This window comes from Phalacrocorax aristotelis, chromosome 6, assembly GCF_949628215.1.
Source record: "Phalacrocorax aristotelis chromosome 6, bGulAri2.1, whole genome shotgun sequence".
Taxonomy (NCBI): Eukaryota; Metazoa; Chordata; class Aves; order Suliformes; family Phalacrocoracidae; genus Phalacrocorax; species Phalacrocorax aristotelis.
Genome location: NC_134281.1, coordinates 19,268,621 through 19,292,289, shown reverse-complemented (window position 1 = coordinate 19,292,289; position 23,669 = coordinate 19,268,621). Strand labels below are relative to the sequence as shown.

The window sequence follows — 23,669 nt, the reverse complement described above, 5'->3', positions numbered from 1 at the left end:
TTGATGGGCTGGGGCTAATTTTGTGAGGTTTAACAAGGCCAAGTGTTGGGTCCTGCACTTGGGTCACAACAACCCCACGCAACGCTACAGGCTTGGGGAGGTGTGGCTGGAGAGCTGCCCAGCAGCTGGGCGTGTTGGTTGACAGCCAGCTGAACGTGAACCAGCAGTGTGCCCAGGCGGCCAAGAAGGCCAACAGCATCCTGGCTTGTATCAGGAATAGCGTGGCCAGCAGGAGCAGGGAGGTGATTGTGCCCCTGTACTTGGCACTGGTGAGGCTGCACCTTAAATACTGTGTTCAGTTTTGGGCCCCTCACTACAAGAAGGACATTGAGATGCTGGAGCGTGTCCAGAGAAGGGCAACAAAGCTGGTGAAGGGTCTGGAGAGCAGGTCTTATGAGGACCTCCTGGGGGAACTGAGGTGGTTTAGTTTGGAGAAGAGAAAGCTAAGGCTTATTGCTCTCTACAACTACCTGAAAAAGTGAGGTGGGTGTTGGTCTCTTCTCCCAAGTTACTAGCGATAGGATGAGAGGAAGTGGCCTCAAGCTGCATCAGGGGAGGTTTAGATTGGATATTCGTTAAAATGTCTTTACTGAAAGAGTGGTCAGGCATTGGAACAGGCTGCCCAGAGAAGGTGGTGGAGTCACCATCCCTGGAGGTGTTCAAAAAAACGTGTAGACATGGCACTTCAGGACATGGTGTAGGAAGCATGGTGGTGTTGGGCTGACACTTGGACTTGATGATCTTACAGTTCTTTTCTAACCTTAATGATTCTACAATTTTTTCCGCCCCGGAGGGCGGGGCGTTGCCGGCCGCCCTGACGCGATCGCGGCGCGACGGCGGCGCCATTTCCTGCCCGCAGGGAAGCGATGGCTGCGCAGGAGGTGCTCAGCCAGACCACCCGGCTGGCCTCCTCCAGCGCCGCGCTGCAGGTGCGGGGCCGCCCACGGCCGCCTCCCCGTCCCCACTCCTCCTCCTCCTCCTCCTCCTCCTCCGCGGTGCCTGGCGGGAGTCTCCCCGGCCCCGCTCGGCCCGCAGGTGTTGCCCGTACGGCTTCCTTCGCAGGTGCTGTTCCGGGCGGTCACCTTCGGGCTGAACGCGTTCACTCTGCGCTACCTCTCCAGGGAGCTGATCGGCGTCGTCAACGTCAGGTGAGGGGGTGCCGAGGCCCGCGTCCCGGCCGCACCGCTTGCCCGACGCCCGTGAGGCTTCCCGCGGAGCGGGGGTCTCCGAAGGCGCCTGCTTTGGGTGCGGGACCTCGCGTTTACGACCTGCAGGGTGCGTCGCTAATAACACTTTGCATAACGCTTTGCATAACGCCGTTTGATTTACTGTTGTTTTACAGGGTTTGATCGTTGAATGTGTCCGTGTTTCTTTTTTTTGGCCTGAAGCAGAGGTGCTGCTGGCCTATTTTACACTACACCATCAGCTTGCTGAGAAAAAGCTAGATGCAGTTGTGGTTATGTGCTGTTGCTATACAACAAATTTTGCAACTTGCGTCTTTAGGTTATAGTGTGCTTAAGGTATTCTTACCCGTTGAATAATCACATGTAATTACTTTCTCTCCTTTTTTAGGAGATGATGATAACTAACTTCATCGCTACGTTTTCTCTACGTACCGGTTAGACTTGTCTGTCAGGCAGTCCAGTGTAAAGACTGGCAGTGATGTTACTGCATGAAGGATTTCAGAAGTAGTATGTAATGAAATAATTTTCTCTCCTATTTTTTTTTCTTTCTCCCATCACCTCCTTTAGGCTAACTCTACTGTATTCAACAGTTGTCTTCCTAGCCAGGGAGGCATTTCGCAGAGCTTGTTTGAGTGGAAGTACAAAGCGAAACTGGACCAAAACAATTAATCTCTTGTGGCTGACGTAAGATACATTTAAAAAGTTACTTCTCTAGAATTTATTTCTAATTCTTGTCTGAGAGCTCACAAAATAAGAGTGTTTTTCTACCAAGGTAATTTTTTCAGCATTGAGTATTTAGTAGCCTCAGCCATGTTTCAGCACTTATGCAGGAAGCTGGTCATGTCTGTTGCTCTAACATTTATGAACTTGAGCTCTTTTTGGAGCACGAGGGAAAGCACATCCTCAAAGGTGTTATCAGGAGCTATTTGTTCTGTCATTTAGTCTGGAGTTTCCTTTATGTTGTAGCTTTTAAAGGAAAATCCTATTGCACAAATAGGTAGTCTTTTTTTTTTTCTCCCTCTGCCTGCTCAGTCTTGCTCTTTTATTACTTTATATGTGTTTGTGAAGCTGCTGCTTTATATATTCTACCCCCTCAGCCTAATTTTTTTAAACGTCTTGAGCCTTGATGTGATTTAATGGCATGGCAACATAAATGTTTGTGTTGGGCAGGAGGGATGTGAAACAGTGAAAGGAAGGGATGGAATTAAATAAGAGGGAATAAGGACTACTTCTTTCAACTGCAGTGTTGTTTATAACAGAAATTGGATAGCTTAAAGTCTATGTGAAGCTGCAGCCAGAGTGTGTTATCACATTGAAGCTCAGTGGATTTTATGACTTGTTTCTCCCTTCTGGTTCCTGGACACCTCTCTGCTACTACCTCTCTGTGAGATCTTGCAGATGTGCAGCTGCAATTAGATGGGTTGAGAAGTAAGTTGAGAAGTAGGGTGGAAAACTAGCCCTGCATGAAAAAATGGTAGTCTTCCATTGGGTCACACTACTGACTTTCCCTGGAACTGCACAGCTGTTAATTAGATCTGGCCCAGGAATGGTAAGTTGTGTGTGGTCATCCGTATCCAGGTATAAAGAGGAGGGATTGTCTCTTTCAGGGATAGGTTTAATACTAATATTTTAAATGTATTAGATCTGTTCTCTTCACTGTATTATAATCAGTTTTCTGTTACCTGACAGCCTTTCAAGTGGGCATTAAATTATAGTTAGCAATGACTGTGTGCACCTTTTTCTTTTTAAATTTTCCTCATAAAGAAGCATAACTTAAAAGGAAGATTAACTTTCTTGAAGGATCTGAAACACATCTTAGGAGCTTGATGTCAAATACCTTAGGGATCTGATAATGGGAGGGTCAATTGGATCCTGCTGCAATGATATAAAACTTTCTGCACTCTGCCAGAAGCTTCATGTTCCTGAAGCAGTGTCAAACATGTCTGCACTCCTGTGCCTAGCTTGGCTTTTTAGCTACAGTCACTAATCAAAGTTGCTCTGAGCTACATACTTGTGAACTGGCATACCTCAGGTGCAGTACCTATTACAGCAATATCCACCAAAGCTTGTCTGCCAAACCCCTGGTAACTGCAAGCTATGAAAATTGCAGCAATGAGGGGTTTGCAGTATTCTGCAGGCTCATATGGGATAATTGTTCGGTCCTAGGGAACAAGAAATGCAGATAGTTGACCTTATGTTAGGTTCTTGAGTAGAAAATAGACAAGTAGGAAAAAATGTTTTCCACGTGTTGCAAAAGGATGCCTTAAAAATGTTCATTACAAAAAAAAAAGTATTCTTGGTGTTGTAACAAAAAAAAGCCCTGAAGAATTAGTTTCTATACTGTTATGGTGGTAGGTGAGATTTAAATCTAATCTTCTTGGTTTTTTTCTGCTTAAGGAACATTTGTATTGATTTATTTTTGTTACCTTTTTAGGGTCCCTCTTGGTGTTTTTTGGTCTATTTTCTTGGGCTTAGTCTGGCTACACTTGCTTGAAGTACCTGATCCTTCTGTGGTTCCTCATTATCAGGCTGGTGTAGTGGCATTTGGTCTTTCTGCAATTATTGAACTTCTGGGAGAACCGTTCTGGGTTTTAGCACAAGCTCATTTGTTTGTGAGACTTAAGGTTGGTAAGGTACATGGGGTATGTGTGTATGAATTATCTTTCTCCGTTAAAAAGAACAGATTCCTGAACTAGATCTTTGTATATTCTAGCATATTAAAAAACCCCTCAACCTGTGTGTGCTGTTTAGAACTGTGACATAGTTGTAACATAGATATGAATTTGTGCCCATTGAAACAATAGTGTTGGCTTATTTAGAAATTATCACCTTGGTGATCATTAAATACTTAATTGTGAGGTTTTAATTGGAGGGAGAGGCACACAGCTTCCATAATTTTGCATTTAGATTGATTGTTGGCATGAAGTTTTAAAACAGCAAGTGAGAACATGATTGTCTCAAGTAAAATTTTCTCCCTGAAGTCTCGTACAAAGGACTAGAAGAGTGCAACGGAGGAATTTTGAAATGCAAGAATAGAAAATTTATGGAGAAGTTAAAATCCAGGATGGCCAACCTGGCAGAAAGAAACTGTGATAGTCACACCAACTTTGAAAGTCTTATATTCCGACATAAATTCTGTCTGTGAAACTAATGTATTTTAAGTTTGTGTATGCGGTTAAGTTGGCAGAAGACAAACCTCTGTTTTCCCTTTCTTATAGGTAATTGCTGAGAGCCTTTCAGTAGTATCAAAATGCATTTTGACAGTTATTTTAGTAGTTCTTTATCCTCAATGGGGCCTTTACATTTTTTCCTTGGCTCAGGTAAGTTTTCTGTGTTCTCTTTTTCTGTAAATTCTTGATTCATATGAAGTTTTATTTGCTGCTGCCTTTGACATTTAGCCTGCTAAATAACTTGGAGGAAGTGAGAGAAAATGCTTCTGGGAAGTTTAAGATTTAGCACTTGTATTTACTATTTTCCTGATAATCGTTGTTGACTTGGAACTTCGACCCCTATCAGTTTAATGGATGTACAAGAAAGCACCTTGCTCTGTCTGTGAGGGCATGTTTTGCAAATGAGGTTGTGTTATTCTGTATAAGCTTTATGTTAACTCTTCTTAATCAGTTATACATTCTAAGGCTTGAAGACTATTCACCACCTTATCAGAAGGTGCAAATCATGTGTAACACGTACTCAGATGAGAACTTTTTCTTTACTACAATGAGGAATGGATTATATTGGCACCTGAAAAATAGGGTTGTCGCCTGTGCAGTGTCAGTTTACCTAGAAATGAAAATGTGATCCACCTCATGTGGACATCTGGTTATTTTTTTGTAGTGGCTGCAGTAGATAGCCTGTAACTGGTCAAAGAAGGAGATGTAGATGGTAGCTACTCTGTCAACTTGTCTTTTGATGAGTGAATAATTGCTTTATAAATGGACTTTAAATAATCATTCTAAAAATGCTGAATAGAACATGAAAGTTTGCAGAGAGCTATGGTAACCTACAGATTAAAAAAAAATCAGTAGCATTCCTGGGGGCTTAAAGTTTTTCCCTAGTTTAAAATTTGACAGGAACAAGGACTATTTACTATATTTCGTTCTCACTTAATTTTGAATTTTAGCATGTAATTCTGCATATCACTGGTTGTTTTTCTTCTCTCCTTCCCTATCTTTCCAGCTTTTATATGTCAGTGTTCTGGTAATGTGCTATGTAATTTATTTTGTGATGTTTTTGGGGTCTCCTGAAGCAACAAAGAAGTCATTTCCAGTTGTTAGAATGAAAGCACTATTACCTAGCTTGGTGGAAGATGAGGTAGGTTGCACAGTTCATTTCTTGATTTTAAGTTTTTCTTGAGAGTGCTCTGAAAATTAGTTTGAGATAGTGGAGTTTTATTGAGTGATTTTGAGGATATCCCTGCACTGTAGGAGGTATGACTAATTAAAAAAAATACATACAACTTCTGTATCAGTAAAATCCTTCTCAGAAAAATGTGAAATTTGACCTCATTATTATGGGCTTGTTGCTGACTTTTCTTTTAGTATCTTTGCACAAACTGTTAACTGGAGATAGAACATCTGCAGCGTGCAGGGGAATGACCGGGTATCATTGCCTCTGAGGCAGGAAAGAAACCAGAACCATTTTACCATGGATTTTGGTACTTGGACTTTCCCACAATATAAACATGGTGGCACAGAGCATCCTACAGATACCTGCTTACTTCTCATGTCCTCTCAATAGAAAATGAGTCAAGAAAAAAATGAAAAGAGACGGTGAGGAAGAAGACATTTTGAAAAAGATTTGCAGATAGAAAAGAAAGGCGGTTCTTGGTTGCAAGACTTGCAGGGACAGTTTGAAGAGCAGTAAACACTTTCACCTACAGTGAAGGTGAAAGTTGTGTTGGCATGCTAAACAGCATAAGGTTTGTTTCCCACCCCCGTCTCAAACTTTGAATAGTATTTTCTGTAGAAAGCTTGTTTGGGTACTTAATCTGCAACAACAGTAATTTTCAGCAAGGGAAAAGTCTTTGCCAGAGTGATAGCGGTGCTTGAATTGAGCAATATTTTAGATTAGCTGTTAGTAGCTATGACATTGTGTGGTTTTCTGATCAGTACAGTTAGAGGTAGCCTGGAGTATTGTACTGGCTTTGTATTTTATATTTCTACTCTGTAGTTTCAATCATGTTTATTACATTTCTGTTCTTTTTTTGCAGACCTTTGTTAACTGGAAGGAAGCACGATTGACTTGGAGTTTCTTCCAACAATCCTTCTTGAAACAGATTTTGACAGAAGGTGAGGCTTGATGTATAGTGGTGATGGAGAAGGGCTAGTGAATACTGTTTATAAAAATTGACTTAAAGCTTGAGAAAGCTGGCAGGGGGTGTGGGCATGCAACTTTCAGAGATTGTTGCCAGCAGATGTTACCAACCTGAATGAAGTTTTCAAGTATTCTGAACTAGATGCTGTCCCGTATGACTTTGTCTCTTGAATATTTAATGTTGGAAGTGCCTGAACAAGTATTGGGAAAGATGTAGGGACTTGTTCTTAAGTTCTTTATTTTGAACTTACAGGTGAACGATATGTGATGACTTTTTTGAACGTGTTAAATTTTGGAGATCAGGGTAAGTGTGATGGTGTTGTGGAATGGTGGCGCAGTTTCCTTAGTCACTGCTCTTTAGATGGTTCTGAAAATGACTTAAAGTATTTGAAGATAACTTGAAAGTCTGAGAAGATTTCAAAGCCTTTGTCACTTTGTGGTACATTTTGGAGAATGATTGATACTGATATAGGTAGAGAAAAGAATTTAAGATCCTGGATTTTAATTATATTCTTTGGTTCAAAACTTTCCAATTGGATATGCAGTACCATGTATCTATATTTTTTTTCCTAAGAAGAAATTAGTTCTTATCTGATGTGTTACAGTTGTCTGTCTCCAGGTTTTGTAATTCTGCTTTCCTGCTGTTTTCTGTCTTCGTTTTGAATCTGTGTTAGCTGTTAAGGCAAGAACATCATTGTTCAAAGCATTGCATCTCAAAACTGAATTAATGTTCTGTAATAGAATTCAGCACGGTTACACAGTAACGTATGGCAGTAGCCATTCAGATAACTGAGTTGGCAGCACATTGGGTCTATAAAGACCAAGCTATCAAGCTTGGGGAAGGAAAATAGGCTGTAATTGTTGGCCCACTGTTAGAAGTTTCTTGGCTAGTTTGAATTACTTTTAATTGCTGGCAGTAGCATGTTCCCCCAGAAATACTGAGTATATGTGTTTGCCACCATTAATTGCGGCTGCTTCTGATCCTCCTCCCCTGCAGAACAATTGAGCTGCCTCTTACTTGAAGGGTCTTTAAAAGAGCAATCTCAAAATGCCTGTACTCTCAAACTGCTGAGAAACGTTGGTTCCAAGACCTATGAAATCAGCCAGAACATTATTCTATTATTTCACTGTGAATATGTAAAGCACTTATGCATATGCCTGACTTCATATTCTCTCAATGACTGTACTCTATGTGTATATAAATACACATGTAGATGTCTTCGCAGGTTTGGAGCAGTGTTTTGCTGAGGATGGAGTACTGGTAAAATGTCACATAGGATTGCTCTTTCACTTCAGTGAAAGTAAAAAGAAAAAAATCTCACACTAAAAAGAGATATGTTTCTCTTCTCCTGTATCAGTAGATCTTTACGTTCCTGTTCACATTCAGTGAAATTCATCAGGATCTTTTAACTACTTCTACAGTAAGAATTTTAAAGGTGGTTTGATGATGTTAATAGATAGTTGATGCTTTTGTCCATCTAGCTTTGCCATCTATGGGCAAGCCTTGTAATTTTGAGCTGTGGTTGCTGTGACTGTCAGAATTTTTAAGGAAGACTGCTTTAATGTTGCACTAAGTTCCACTTGTTTTCTCTCTGGTGGAAATGTTAGATTAGAATTCATGTCATTGTTAAAGACTTGGAATTAAATGCGCCTAAAAAATTACAGGTTGCTGCTATGTTTGGTTTTTTTAAGGTGTGTATGATATCGTGAATAACCTTGGTTCACTGGTTGCCCGGTTTATCTTTTTGCCTATTGAGGAGAGTTTTTATGTCTTTTTTGCTAAAGTGTTGGAAAGAGGGAAGAAGGTAAAGGATCAGAAGCAGGTATGTTTATTTTGGATTAATTACAGGTCAAATGCTCGCTTTTATGTTACAGATAAATTGCATCACAGAAGTGTGACTGATGGAAGCATGTTGAAATTTGAGTATAAAGGCTGTTAAAATTGAGAAGTTTAAATGGATAACAAAAATGTCCAGTGAGGCTAGACTAAAAAGAAAAGAAAATAGGTAAAATGCTAATGAAATAGAAATTAAGATACTGAGTGGCATAATCTTGCCTTGTTTTATAACTGAAGTTAACATCATCTGCTTCAAACAGTGTGATGTAAACCCTAGTGTACCATGTATTTCCAAATATACTTGGGCAATTATTTAAATCATGAAAGCATGCTATTTCTAGCAAATAAATGCTGTCTGAAAATATTTGACTTACTTGAAAATATAAGTAGCTGTTAAGTATTAAACAATAATGTTTCCAGAGAGTAGAGTTTTGGGAAGAAGAGAATTGTACTTTTCTTGAGCTTCTGAATTGTATGTGGAGTATCAATGGTTAAACAAACAAGAGCTTTGTTCCACCAAGTAACATTCTTGCATTCTCTAGGTAAGAAATTCTTTATCAGTCATGAAAGTCAACCTGGACTTTTGCCTGATACTATGAAAACTTCTTGCAGTATTCCTGCTACTTGCATCATAGCATGCAGTTAAACAAATTCCATGCTTCAGGTCATTGGTAGGCTAAGAAAGATATATGTATATTTTATACATAGTGTACCTGATACATACAGCTGGTGAAACGGTTATGACTTCTCACTGTAGGTACTGAAATTACATTACTTTACAAGAATTTCAAGAATGCGTCTTGTAATGAGGTGGTAGAACTGACAAGTTGTTTGTTTGAGTGGCAAATGCTGTAGTCCCATTCAGCAATAGAAGTCTGACCTTCCTGCTGATTCAGGCTGTGGCCTTGGGCAGATGCCATGTTCTTCTTTGCCATTTACTAATTATTAAACAGGTGCAAGTGCTGTTTGCCCATTTCCTTTAACAGACATGTTCATGGCTAATATTTGTGCAGAATTTGTAATGTGTAAAATGGAATAATAAATATATAAAACTTGTTGGAAGTTAAGACCATGTGCATGGATAATTCAGTAACAAAGAATACATTTCGTACCTTTTTACACTGTGCAAACTGAGTTTTTTTTTCTGTAAAATAGGTTTTCTCCATGAAGATAACTAGTATATTGATTCTGATTCATGTAATTGACTACAATTTTTTTCAGGACGATGTTGCTATGGCTGCAAATGTATTAGAATTGCTGTTGAAACTTGTGCTTCTGATTGGCCTTACCATCACGGTTTTTGGTTATGCCTATTCTCAGCTGGCTTTGGATATTTATGGAGGCTCAATGCTCAGTGCTGGAGCAGGTAAAGATTTATAGAACTGGCAAAGAACCCGTTCTTTAAAAGAGAAACTGCAGATATTAATTTTGGGGTAAATCAGCAGATTTTTTTATGTAAAACTTCTATTGAAATCAGTGACTGAGTTTGTCTGAATCCAGAACGTGTGCCTTTGTAATAGCATCTTTAATGTGTAGTCACCTTAAACTAAAATATACTGAGGAGTTCTAAACAACTATGGTCAGGGTTGGGGCTCTACCTTCCTGCAATTTCACATTGTTGGAAGAGAACATTTTAGAGGATTGTTTGACAACTCCATGATGTAAAATTGTTAACTCTGTTTAAAAGAAGGATACGCCCCCCTCAACCCCCATACAACAAACTGGAACCAAAGAATCCATAGTTCCATCGAAAAAATAATACCTATTTTAAAATATAAATAGTGCTAAACCACATAATGGTAACAATCTTGCTACAGTTGTACATATTGAGGAGTAATTTTTACAAATCTGCCACAGGAGCGGTCAAGGAATTCGTAGGTCACCTAGGATTTCCAGGAGAGGAAAATTTACTTCCTTCTCTTAAACTCCAGGCTACAATTTGTGTTTGTTTTTCTTGGCTTCTTTCAGTGGTTTTTCAGTTGACCTGCAGTAGCTCCTGCTAGAAAAAACAGTCTGTCTTTGGTAGGTGAGCCCTGTGTAATGTCTCGGTTCCTAACAGATCTATCTTGGGTGAAGATCTGTGAGTTCCTCAGAGGAGCTTTTTTGTTGCATTTCTGTCTGGAAATTTTGCCTGTGTGCCATTGTGGGAGAGTTCTAGCTTGAATTTTGCACTTCACATCTGTTATAATGATGAGAAAGTTACAGGGCAAATAAAAGCATGTGACAGTATATTGTCTTGAAGACAGTTGCACCTGTCAGAGTTCTCCGCCTTCAAACCATAATCTTGGAATATTGTTTATTGGGTATTAAAATTAATTGCAATTATCTTATTCAGTGTTAAGATCATTTGGTATATTCTAACCCCATGGACACTTTTCTGTTTCTTAAATGTTAAGCATTTAAATATTTTTTTCTTTAGACTCTTGCATGTTATTTGGAAGCTGGTGCTTGATTTGTATGGTGATTTTAAGGAAAACCCTGTGTCTGCATAACTAAGAAAAAATGTTAATAACTTTTGCTGCTTGTTTTGAGTTGTCTTGCTACTGGTTCTGCCGGATTTGTTTCTAATTTTGAAAGCAAATGTGAAAGATTGTCATTCTGGACCCTGGCAGCCAACTTTTTGTGAAGAAAATGTTTTCTGTCCCTCTTCCTCTTCAAGGATGAGTGTCTGGGCCTGATACTTTAGACATGCTTACTTGACTGAAAATGGCTATGTTTAGGAATATGGATGGAAGTCAAATGACTCACAAGTACTTTTATTTTTTTTACCTAATGATAATGTGTGAAATGAATTGTTGTGCGTGTGTATTGACTTATTTGATCAGATATTCATGGATGTATTAATTTGGATTTTTTTTATTTCCAAGTGCTCTCTATTACAATATTTTATGCAAACTTGAAGATAAAGTCTTCAGCTCTGCCCCATGTCTGTAGTATATTTACTGCTCACTGGGGAGTTGTTTTTCAGAAATGAAACAGGAGGAGACTTGGTAATATGAGCTACATTGTTGCCATCAAGGAGTGTTCATGGATGCACACTAACCTGTTAAAAAGCATGGGATTTTTTTTCCCAGTGTTATAATTTCTAAAGGGCAAGAAAAAGATCAAGGTCTAAATGGAGAATTTTGAAGTCATGTATAAATTTTCTCTGACCTATAAAAATCTGAATATAATTTTTCATCTAGCACATTTTTGAATGTATTGAACAGCCTGTTTTTCTTACTGTTGTGTTCAAAGTACACATTTTTATTACTTTTAGTACCCCATAATGACTGTTGGATTAATTTCCACACATTTCTGTACAATAGGAGGTTTGGGTTACGATAAATATTTATTTTTAATTAGGAAATCCCTTTTAATAAAATACTTTTTTGATGGATGTCTTTTCTGTTACAGTTACAACTGTTGCTATTATTGTATGCTCCGAGTTTTTGTTTTTATTTTGCTGTGTTTATTTGTGTTCTTGTCAAGATATCTAGATGGGAAACTTGTTCAAATGAACTTAAGTTTCCATTGTTAGGGATAACATTACAACTCTTACCTCTTATTGTAAAAAGAACGCAGTTTTAGAAAAGAAATAATAATCTACTTATTCTAATGTGTTTCTTTTAGGTCCAGATCTCCTCCGATGTTACTCTTTGTATGTCCTATTTCTTGCTATCAATGGAGTAACAGAATGCTTTACGTTTGCTTTGATGTGCAAAGAGGAGGTAGACAGGTAGGAAACAGTGTCCCCAGAATATTCCTGTAATTAATCTGCTTATGGTTTGATTGGAGTTCAGTATGTAAACAGAACAATTGTTCTGCATGGATATATGCTTGGAATTTTTTTTTGCCAAAGAGCAAATTTTTTCTGCAGTTGCCTTAAGAACTATTTTCCTTGTCTCCAGAACGAGGTGAAACAGATGGGCAAGCAGATATATACTACTTTTCTTTTTTACATGCTTGTATTGATAAACATTGATCTTAAAAATCTATGTGTAAGGACCTTAGAGAATGGTGCATTTGGAGTCATCATTAAAATATCTTGCCCCACTGAAAAGCAACTCATTTAGCTGTCTGCATGCAGATTTAGATGCAGAAGCTTTAGCAAGTGTTTAAATGTTTGAGTTAAAAGGTCAGAAATAAAAAGATTGTTATATTAGCTTTTGGTACATCACTGACTGGAAAAGTAATTTAAATGTGAAGTCTTGTTTTCTGTACATATGCACTTGAAATTATAGTTTTTAAGTAAGACTATCACTTCAAACTCATTAAAATTTTGCAACTGTTGAAAATTTTCATGTACGGTTACTGTATATCAAGTACGCTTCTGAACGGTCCAAGTTGTGGGTCTGAATTCAGTGGTTTATCCACTTTAGGAGGTTGGACTAGATGACTTCCTCAGATCCCCTCTAGTCTGGATTGTTTCATGATTCTTTGTTCAGACGCTGTTGTTGACTTAGAAGCCTGTTTGCCTTCCCAGTGCTACCGTCAAGCTTTTTTCACTTGTGTAGTGGCTGTCCCTTAGAAGACCTTTCCAAATTAATTTCAGTGAAGTCTGCTTTCCACAGCCAAAGTAGTATCTTTTTAGACTTAGTAAGGGCTGCTTTCATGACCCCCTTTAAAGTGTGAGCTTGTTTTCAAAGCTACTGTTAGGAGCAGAAGGTAAATGAAGCTTCACCTGTGTTGAACAGTTTTTCTTCAATACATATCTAAAATTAAACAGCAAAAAAATCCACAAGTTTTTACATTACTAATCATGGCTACTAAATTTGACGTTCTGAAATGAGTATACAGCTGATTAGTAAGACAGAATTTCCTTCACAGAATGTGGTTCTTGGTTTAATTTGTTTGATGTATTTTCCGTTCTTCCAGTGAATTTTTTGTTAGCAGCTTGGTTCTCAAATTTATCTTGTTCCATTAGAAGATGGTAGGATGATTTCTGTTTCTCATTTTGGAAAGCAAACTGTGCTATTTCTAGTAAATACTAGTAGATTTCTAGTAAATACTATAACTGTGCATGTTGTTAAATTGTTTCTTTTTTTTCCTAGGTACAATTTTGTTATGCTGGCCTTGTCCTTCACATTTCTGTTTATCTCTTATTTCTTGACCCACTGGCATGGCAGTATAGGCTTTATCCTTGCCAACTGCTTTAACATGGGTATTCGAATAGCTCACAGCATCCACTGTATCTATGATTACTTCAAAGAAAGCACTTACAGACCTTTGACAGGCTTGCTTCCCTCACCATTTTTGGTACTTGTTTATATCATAAGTGGAGTAACCACTGGTTTCTCAGAGGTAAGCATCTTTCTCAGATTTTGCTTTTACTTTGAAAGTTAGTGTCAAATGACTTCGGTGTCCACAAGCAGAGAAATACCATTAGCAAAAAAGGCTGATGAGGACAGGCTGGAAGGCTTCCATTACAGGCAAAGCAAGATACAACATTAAGAGATTTTATCTTTGTACAAAGTTATCTCTGCTTCCTGTAGAATGTGTATCTGATAAGTAAAATAAAATTTAACACATTTCTGCTGTCTGTAGATAAATCCATATCCTTAGTTCTTAATAATAATTGAAATTTGGCAGTAGCACAAAGAAACTCTTATTAGAAGTTCTGTAATAAAAAGTGATAGAGGAAAAGCAAGTAAAACAAGAGTGGAAACAAAAATTGCCAAGAGCATATTTATCATATTTATTCAGACTACAGGGTGGTAATTGTGCTGGCTCATTAGTACGGAGATGGTAGCATTTCAATGTATAGAAATTTGACAGATTGAAAATCCATTATGCCTTAGAAAGGAGAGCTTTATATTTTGGAATGGGATATTTACAGTGGGGTTCTGTTAGAAAATAGGCTAACACATTGCTGCAAAGTAGCAGGCTTGTGTGATAGCACCAGCAGAGTTTTCCTAATCTCAATTAACTTATTTCTGCATGCCAGGTAATAATAGCTTCCACATTAACCAGGTATCTCCTGATGCTTCTTTCTTTGCTGATGGAATTTTCTTAAGAAATCAAGTGCTGTGACTACTAAAGATGATTTACTTTAGGATCAGTGCTTGTTGCAAAACTGCGCTCAGCTTGATGGTGGTGTTTGCATGGTCAAGAGAGGTGTTGGACCTTATTTTTTATTGAGACAGTATATCTATTTTGTGCTGACTAGTTTTCCTGCAATTGCTTGTTTCCTTTATTGTAGGTATTCTTCTGCTGCGATAAGGGTTGGATGGCAAGGCTGATTCACATCAGCATGGGGGCTCTGTGCTTTGCAGCAACCATCGTTACTGTGTTCTGCACAGAGACCAAGCTGATCCACTTTGTCAGAAGCCAGTTCCTCTCCCAGTATATGAAGAAAGGAACATGAAATGCTTGTGTGCAGCACAGTTCTTGTACATGCTTGCAGTAAAGGGGTGCATTTTTTGCGTAAGATCTGTATGGAAAAAAGATGTCCATGTGTGTTTGATGGAAGCATTGATATTGGAGTGGCAATGTAAAAGGTTGCCAACTGAATACTACTTTGTGTTCTAAACCAGTCAGTACAGTGAAAGAGAGCTGAGTAACTCTCCCTGTGTGCATCATCCTTTTCTTAGCTTTTCTTCAGACAGCCTCTTTGGTAATGAATGAAGGTCTAAGATACACCCTTCTGACGTAACCTAATTGACAGAGTTAATGCAGAGAGCTCCCATTCTTACCAATGGGGAGCACATGTATGAAGGCATCATGTGGCTTACATCTTAAGGTGTAATTGAGAGTGCCCTTATTTGGCATGGTGGGCCGCTTAACTAGTTAGAAAATAAACAGCCTGACAAAAAAGCCCAGCAAAACCCACAAAACAAAAAAAAGCTGAAGAAAACAGTAGAGCAAGGACCAATAGCAATATAACTTACTGAAGTAGAACATAATGCAGTGTAGGGAGATTGAGTTGTCAGTGTTTTAAAGTATAACACACTGAACAATGTTCTGATGTTTACAAGTAAATTGATGGAATACACAGCAAGTGTCCATCCTATGTAAGATTATTTCATTCAGCATATCATTCATTTATAAGGGTATTGATTAACTTGTAAAAAATACTCCGAAGCCTTAGCTAAAACAAAAAAGGACTTTTGAGCACTGTTTTACAGTAGGTGTCAAGTAAAATCACACTGATGCTGAATTTCCAGAAGGTTAATCATAAATCTTCTTACTTTCACTCCATTGTTTTTTGGTTTTATCTGAGATTTTAAATGCCAGCACGAACAAATTTGTCTCAATAAAATTATGTTATCTGTGAAATCAAACGTTAAATATATTTAATAAGCTTGCTTTCAAGGATTTACGCACATTGCAACTTTCATTATTGGATAGCAAATACTGCATTTTGTTACAACCAGTTTTCCTCATGTCTTGTTCCTATACTTGTTCAGTCTTAACCTTTGTATTGATTTTTTTTAAATTGTTGGAAATTTGGAGATTCAGAAGTTGTAAAATTAGATATTAGGCTGCTGTTTTAGGTTCGCTAATGGTGTATTTATTGCTGGTCTAAATTGGCAGTTTCAGAATGTACAAGTGGCAGGCTTATAATGACCAGTATCCCCTTTGCCGTGATTGGATGGACCAAAAAATGTCGAGCGATGAAAAATGTGTTCAGACATGTACAGTTGAAAGCTTTTAGTTTAATTATGTAGCAGTTCCTCAGATCCTCAGACTGCTTAAAAAATTACTTCAGTGTAATGGCATTGTGGAGTTCATCCTGGTAACCAGAGCTCGGAGTGAAATGCTTCCTGGTATTGGTGTCTTCAGTTTGGTACTGTTAGAAACACTTTCTAAACTCTGGTAATTTTCACTTGGCAAATATCACCAGAGATACTTTGTATGAGAATTTGGTGATTGAAAAATTATCAGAGAAGCCAAAATGTAACAATGGAAGGTGCACTTCCTCAGCTAAAGGCAGTGTCTCCATTGCATGGCTGGAAGGTAGTAGAGAGTGAGTCACTGATTCTTCTGAAGTTGTTATGAAGTCTATCAGAATCAAACTCCACATTATTCTGTCCTGTTAAGTGAGTTTGGTAGTTCTGTGCCTTTTAAATTTTTCTCTTTTCAGTTTTCATTCAACTTTTCAATCTCATTTCCATCAGGTATGGAGTTTGTTATGAAGTACAGCTCCATATATCGTAGAGGGTTGAAACTTCTTTATTATAAATTGTCAATGCATACAGCTTCTTTTTCATTACTTGTTCATAATTAAAAAACAAACAAGACAGTTGAATTTACAGACTCTTTTTTAGGGTCTGTCTTTTTCTGCATGAGTTTGGGATCTTGCTTTGGGAATATCTCAAGCTCTACAGGGAATTTTAACTAATTATTGGAATGAGTAATTTTGTATAGCCTGCACTTAAAGTGCTTTGGAGATTGGAGAACTTTTCCTACAAAATGAGCTTGAAGTCATCCTGTCTTGTCTACTCTTGTGATCCCAGCTGTACAGTGATACTACTTCTGCTGCTGGTATCATCATAAATAGGGCATTGTGAGGTCTCACTGTTCAAATAGTGGGCTGTCTAGGCTCATAGATCTTTTTTAATATAAGTGCTATGTATACATTTAAAGAAAAGGTACATTTTAAAACTAATTAGTTTGATTTCATATTGTAAAGTCTTGTAATACCTCCTGCATCTCAACAAGTGAAAATGCATTTTCATATGAATCAGGAAGACATTTGAGGTGGCTCATTTGCAAATTAAGTATACATTTCTCTTTTAAACTTGATCTGTAAGCATTTTAGTGATGGCTTGGTTTGGTTTTTTTTTAATGTGGCAGGAAACTGCAAGGAGGGTCAGGAAGTATAGATCTATGAAGCTGTCTCCTGGTGTCTTATTTATCTGTGTGATCCTTAATGTGAAAGCTGTTAATGGCTTTATTGATAAAGAAGCAAACTGGCAGATTTGGGGACAAAATTGAGACTGAACTTGACCAAATTTCCCTTTTGAGTGCAGTTCTCTCAGTCTGTCAAAGGCACAGTGGGATGCTTGTCTACAAATTCCATTAAGCTATTTTGCAGTGTTTTGCTGAAATCCTTTAGTTTAAGCCAAAGGAGACTTAAAACTGTTTCTTGTTGGAGAAAACATTATACTTTCATACATCATGTGATGTGGGTTTTTTAAAAATACTTGGATGAATGAAATTCAAAAAACTGTAAGATAAAATGGTTATATAATAGGATAATATAAAATAAAAATTATTTCCCTTACATTTTGTTTTTGTCTTCCAGTTGCAGGCTTATTGGAGTCTTATTTGTATCTTTGGTATGGTTGATGCTTAAATATTCTGGGATTTTCTAGGGTCTTTTATGTCTAAATTAGTTTATCAGCCTAGAAACTTATACACCATTTCCTAACACACATATGGATAACTTACTCTAGTATTTTTGTGAGAAGTGACATGGTTATAGTTACTTTTTTCCCCTCTTTGTTTTTGTCAAAAACTATGTTTGTATGGATTGTAATTACCCAAGTTTCTTTGTTTGCTTTTAAACAATGTGTTGTTGTGATAACTTTTTAAGTGGCCAGGAGTAAATGTGATATTTAATGAAGTTTTTTAGCTCAATTATGCTGCAACTGGCAATACTGTTGTTAGGTACTAACCTATTAACCATTTGTTCTTTTCTAGTATTGTAAATATTTTATTTGTAATGAAGTAGGGTGGGGGAGCATGTGTGCTTTAACTTTCTTCTTTTTTTTTTTTTTTTTAATTAGGACTAGAAATCAGTAGTTAAAGCTTTACCTTAATGGTTAATCTGCTTTAGTAGGCATGAAAGGTAATAGATATCAGCTTGAATGTTGACCACAGTTTAGCACCCATAAGAGGTGTTAACTTGTTAGTTGGTATGAAGGATTGCCTGATTGTGAGTACCTTGAGGTCAGCTAGTCCTAACTTCCTGGCTTCCAGATAGTGCTTAAATCTAAACTTTGAAATTATTTTTGTGGATTTTATATTTCTTGCTGTCTCAACATCATACTTTTTTTTTTGTGGTTTAATTACCCTTATTTTAGAGATAATACTGAAGAAGAGAGGATTTGAGGCGTTTTGAACCATACCATTGCATCAATAGATGTGCTGAAATGTAATGATTTTGTTCGGCACAAAATACATAATTAATTTGCATTCGGATAGTGCTTTGTAAATGCAGTTCATTTCCATTATAAGCTTAAAATGAAGTTTGAAGCTCTCCAGATATAACGTACAGCTGGGCCATGGAAACTAAGTGCTGAGGCGTTGTCTAAAGCGTTAGCAGCTGTGGGGGATCAGTGATAGGAAGTGCTTATCTGTGTTGCATTTTGGATTACTTCCACAAAAAGTTACCTGTTCTCTAGTTCATGGATCTGAACTGTGGTTCATGTACTACCTTGCTGTCATCTAGAAGGAGGAATGAACCCTTTTCAGTTCAGATGTCTGTAACTGCACACTGCTATAGCAAGCCTCATTCACAGACTCTGAGTGCACGCTTTCATGTGCTGCTAAGGTAGGATAGTTGGTTTTCCTGTTGTGATTGTGGGGAAAGGTAAAACGACTTCAGTTTTTGTTTTATCAGACCTTCTGCTTAGCTGTGGTAAGCGAGTGTCTAAGAGCTCTGTGTGTTGATTTGCTAGCTAGGTTTCATGATTCGTAGATATATCTGTGCTCAACATGACTTATTTCCAAAGTTTTGTGCCATCTTACCGAACTGAGAAGGTGGAATGGAACATAACCGGGAGGACAGACGTGTTATATCTGTGACCCATTTAAGAAGACTGAAATAATTAAAGCTGTGTCAAGAAAAAAAAATTGAGAGAGCGAGCAGCCCTTAGACACTGATAAGATGTATGAGTAGTTCTAATCAGCTGGTAAACAAGAATTGCAATACACTGGAGAGAGTGGTACAAAAAGGGAAGAACATAACAGAGCTTGGGAAAAGACTGCAGAGTTTAAGCTTATAACTTTCTTGAATGCAGGAATATTTCAGACTCTTGCTGTTTCATTCATGTGTTTGTAAACCATTCATAATCAACTCCTGTATGTAGATATCGCTCTCCTGTATTTGCTAAAAAAGTCCACCTAGCCAAGTGTCAATGTAAAAATGTGCTGAGTCACCGGAATCTTGCACTGAGGTGGAATGATTGTTACCATGGTCAGCCAGCTGAAGGTTGTATGATGGCCTGCTTGCAAGCCCTGACAGCAGGGACGGAGGAGGGAGCAAATTAGGGTTGCACCGAAAAATTTAATTGTGGCTTCTTTTTTGTTCTGGATGCTTGACTTGGCAGTACTAATGTTTTCCTAATGGAAGGGTTTTTTGGGAATAATTTTATACAACAAGTACCATAAAGTGCACTCATGTGCCTTCTCTTATTTGTGTAATGATTTTCAGCAGTCTCTTGGCAGGGTGGGGAGATGTTACAGTATGAGGAAAGGAAGAAAGGAAGTGGTGCGGTGGAGTATGGTACATGGGCAAGGAACATAATATCCCTCTGAGGAAAGGTCTTTAGTCTGTGGGTTACTTCCATCTCTGAATGCGTTTCTGTCACTGCAGATAAAACTCTTGAGTATGTATCTGCACAAGTGCATCTCTAGGCAACTAGTAGAACATGCTTTGAAGAAGCAGAGTATGCCCATGAAGTAGAATATTCTTTGCTACAGACTGCTCGTCATTCTGCTTTGCTCGTCAAGTAGATTTTTATTTATGCATTGAAAATACAGGCAATAGTGTGTGATAATATTCTTTCTCTCTAACAGTCCTCCCATTTGAGGTTGACTGTGTATTAGCTGGTGGAAACTGTTTTTTTCTGTGGTTCCTTCAGAATTGTACTGACAGTTTTTAGTATTTATGCTTTTTTTCCCTCAAATAACTTTGTTAAACAGTAGCACAGGGCTAGGATCGGAGGAGTGCGAGGGCTTCACTCAAGTCCTGCTTAGCACAGAAAGGTTGGATGAGGGCTGGGTTGAACCTCCGCTGCTCAACAGGGGGTAGGCATCATGACCTGTTGACTGGGTCTCATACTGTACATCTGTGAGCATCTTGGCTCAGATTTCTAAGTAGTAGTTGAGAGCTGTGAAAAGTCTGTAGCAAAACCATGCAGGGTAAGAAAACTGGGATTGCTTTCTTGAAAAAGCTGAAGGATTCAGGAGGAAAACCACCTACAGGTATACATTCCTGAATATAAATACAGAGTTGGTAGGTGGCAACTCAGGAGCCCTGAAGGTCAATTTCAGGGAGCTGCAAAGATTCCCTGCCGAACAGTCTTGTTAAGTTCCACTGGTTTTGTGCATCTAAACCAATATATGATTTGTCCTTTCAAAGTTGAATATGTCCTGCTTTAGTCTGTTTGCAGTTGACAAAAGTTTGCCTCAGTGAAATGACTCGGAGGTTTGCACATTGATGGAGAGTGCAGGTGAACAGGGTATTCTGGAGTGAAAGCCAGAGACTCTGAGAGCAGAAAAAGCAGAGTAACAAAAGCTGAAAACAAATGCACAGTATACTGGTCTGGTAACTGGGTTTTTAAGGTAGTTAATTAGGATTCTACCAGGGCTGGCTGCTCACCAGGTGGGGAGAAGAGGGAAGAACTTTCTCCCCATGCAGGGGAAGATTTAGGAAAGCAGGCCATCTGAAAGATACTCTGGTATGGGAGTACGAAGCTTTCATGGCTGAAGATGCGTTGAGGAAGGCTGGAAAAGCATTTGCAGTCTGTCAGGGGAGCATTATATCTAAGGTTACGGTAAGGTTGCAGCAGTATGGGCTGTGTGGAAAGGTGCAACCAATTTGACTGTTCTGTTACAGTTAGGAAAAGGAAAATTAGTCTCTGTAGGGTAAGAAAGGGTGGATTTGAAATAAGAGGTTGAATTATTGAAGGAATGGAAATGGAATCGGAGTGGAAGAACAGAGCAGTATGCCTGTGCTGCAAACAGCCTGTGTTCAGCATCTGTGATGAACCGAGTTCCCATGGTGTGGACATGCAAAAGGTGAGATGACAAAAACTCAAGCCGAGGAGTTAGATGGGCAGCTGAAAAAAGCGGAAGTAGCTTCAGGGTGGTAGTGAGAGGCAATATTGTGGATTGGATCATTCAGCTTACTGAAGGAGTCGCTTCGTCTTTGAAAGAAGCACTGCAGGAAGAGCACTGTGTCATTGGATTCATTGGTGTGGAATTTAGCCTGGAAGACCTCAACCCTTGGGAGAGAAGTGGAGACAGTTGGTACAATCCAGACCGCTTTGCGGATACACCGAGTTACCTGGAAAACACGCTCCTTTCCTTAGCCTGTGCTGCTTTGCATTAAGACTTAGACCAGCTCTCTTCCACTAACCAGGCTGTGTGGACAGCCTTGATGCAAAAGCGTGGGAGATATTGTGGGTGGTGGCTGATAGATCAAAAACTGACGCTCCCAGAAGAAGCTGTCATATCAGGAGAGTGAGGACGTTCATCTCTAGTAAGGATCATAGGATGCTGGGAGTACATGGCAATGAAGGGTCAAGTTGTGGTGCAGACCATGCTTTCCCCAACAAAATGCACACTACCTGAAGGAACTCGGAGTGGACCTATAGTAAGACCACAGTTAGCACAGTGAATCCTAGGTTTAATGAACTGGGGAACAGAAGTGGAAAAATACAAGGTTTTTGCACCAACAGTGTATGGATTGCACATAGAAGTGTATAAGTATGAATGTTCACTATTAAAATAGAAAATCTGATGTATTAAGTATGGATTCAGATGAGCAAAGAAAAGCAATTGGCAAATATTGCTTACTTGCAGATCCACTTTAAGGAAGGGTGCTCAAGTATGATTTACAGCAGTTTGGGTAAACAAAGAAACAAATGAAAATAAGGGAAGTGTACCTTCTGCTTGAGGAGGTGAAACTTCAGCCATTAAAAATGTAGTAGAAGACGACTTGGCGAAATCCCTGTTTTCAGATTTGGAATTGGCTTGACAAGCTGTTGTGAAGTGGTGACCAATATGGGGAAAGAAAGGCATATGCTCAGGGAATGGTAAAACAGTAACACATCTTCCGCTGGGTACTTGTGGCTTAGTCCCCAGGGACTATACAGGACTAATTGTGTGTGAAAAGGCACAGCTGGGCTGTAATTGTGGGGAAAGCTGGTTGTACAATGCATCAGGAAGAAATAATAGAATGAAGAGTAGACCAAAATACAAAGATAGACCAATCCTGGAAGAAGTGATTTGACCAATTTCAGTTAAAGCTTTGAAAGAGTGAATCAAAAACCTGGTAACTAATATCCATTTTAAGTTCTTATGGTTTATTTTATAGGATGACACTACCAGTGTTATCGGCTTGAGGAGAAGTAGCTTACCATAGTGATGATGATGTTGACTTCATTTATGGCCCTTCAAGCAAGTATGTAACTACAGAGGGATGCCAGGAGAGGTGAATAAAACAGAGAGGAAAAGGTTTGAAAGAGAATAACACTAAATACTGTCAGTCCTTTAGTAAGGAGTACAGAGAATTGGATTGTATGGGTAAGTATTAGAGGAGGCTTGTATGTGTCTGGTAGCCAAAGCTCCCTCCCTCCCCTTATGTGTGTGCCTCTGTCATTTCAAATGGTAACCACAATTTCAGTTGATAAACACGATTGCTCTTGATGGACCATAAAATGAATACCTCTCCTTAGAATAAAGGAAAGAACAGTAGAGACACCCATAGTCTAGTAACAATATCAGACATCTTAACTGTGAAAGATTTTTCTGTGCAAGCTATAAGAGTTCAGAGCAAAGATTTCTGCAGTGAGACTATGCCAAGAAGACACAATGGTTCTTGCTATTACTGTTGTTCCTTGCGTGCTGCATTAGAATACTGCTGTAACAATTATTTGTACTAAATACAAGGCTTATCTGCTTGTTGGAAGGGGAAAGTTGGAACCCAGTGGGAGTCATGCAAATAGAGAACAGACATAAGCAGATCACAATATTATTTGAGCTTACTGGCTAGAATTTTAGCAAAAAAGTTAAGAGTAAGCAGTTTGCTGTCTGGATACAATTAATGCCTTACAAAGGTGGGAGGTTTGCTCAATGGATAATTTCATCAAATTAAAAAATAATACTGATAGTAATACCCTAATCTTTCTTCAGTGATAACATAGTATTTCTCTGTCATTAGAAATTACAGGCAACAGTGGCATATGAATTTATAGTTAAAGAATGTCGCTGACATGGAATATTAGCTGAAGACATTCCTTGGCTACAAACAAACTTCATGAAGGAAAAAAAATTATACAGTCCTAAAAAGAAAACAAGAACAAATGTAAGTTATAGCTGCTCATGCAGAACTTGAGCAAGTCATTACATGCAATTACCTTTAATCTTTGGCACTGCCATTAATAAATGTTTTGATGCCG

General features: G+C 38.5%; 1 protein-coding gene across 3 annotated transcripts; it reads left to right on the top strand.

Annotated features, from left to right (window-relative positions):
- The first annotated feature begins 833 nt into the window (after positions 1-833).
- Positions 834-17,562, top strand: RFT1 (RFT1 glycolipid translocator homolog). 3 transcript variants are annotated; one of them, XM_075096363.1, is made up of 13 exons: positions 834-929; positions 1,063-1,148; positions 1,752-1,868; positions 3,619-3,808; positions 4,403-4,504; positions 5,361-5,495; positions 6,394-6,472; positions 6,751-6,801; positions 8,190-8,320; positions 9,556-9,700; positions 11,947-12,052; positions 13,368-13,617; positions 14,516-17,562. In XM_075096363.1, the coding sequence occupies exons 1-13, from the start codon at positions 867-869 to the stop codon at positions 14,678-14,680; spliced, it is 1,620 nt and encodes a 539-aa protein (XP_074952464.1). In that variant the 5' UTR covers positions 834-866; the 3' UTR covers positions 14,681-17,562. The 3 variants fall into 3 exon arrangements, with proteins under 3 accessions (XP_074952464.1, XP_074952467.1, XP_074952465.1); XM_075096366.1 differs by lacking the exons at positions 834-929; positions 1,063-1,148 and adding an exon at positions 2,583-2,733 and having other exon boundaries at positions 1,805-1,868; positions 3,713-3,808; XM_075096364.1 differs by lacking the exons at positions 834-929; positions 1,063-1,148; positions 1,752-1,868 and adding an exon at positions 2,514-2,733 and having other exon boundaries at positions 3,713-3,808.
- Positions 17,563-23,669: the final 6,107 nt, after the last annotated feature.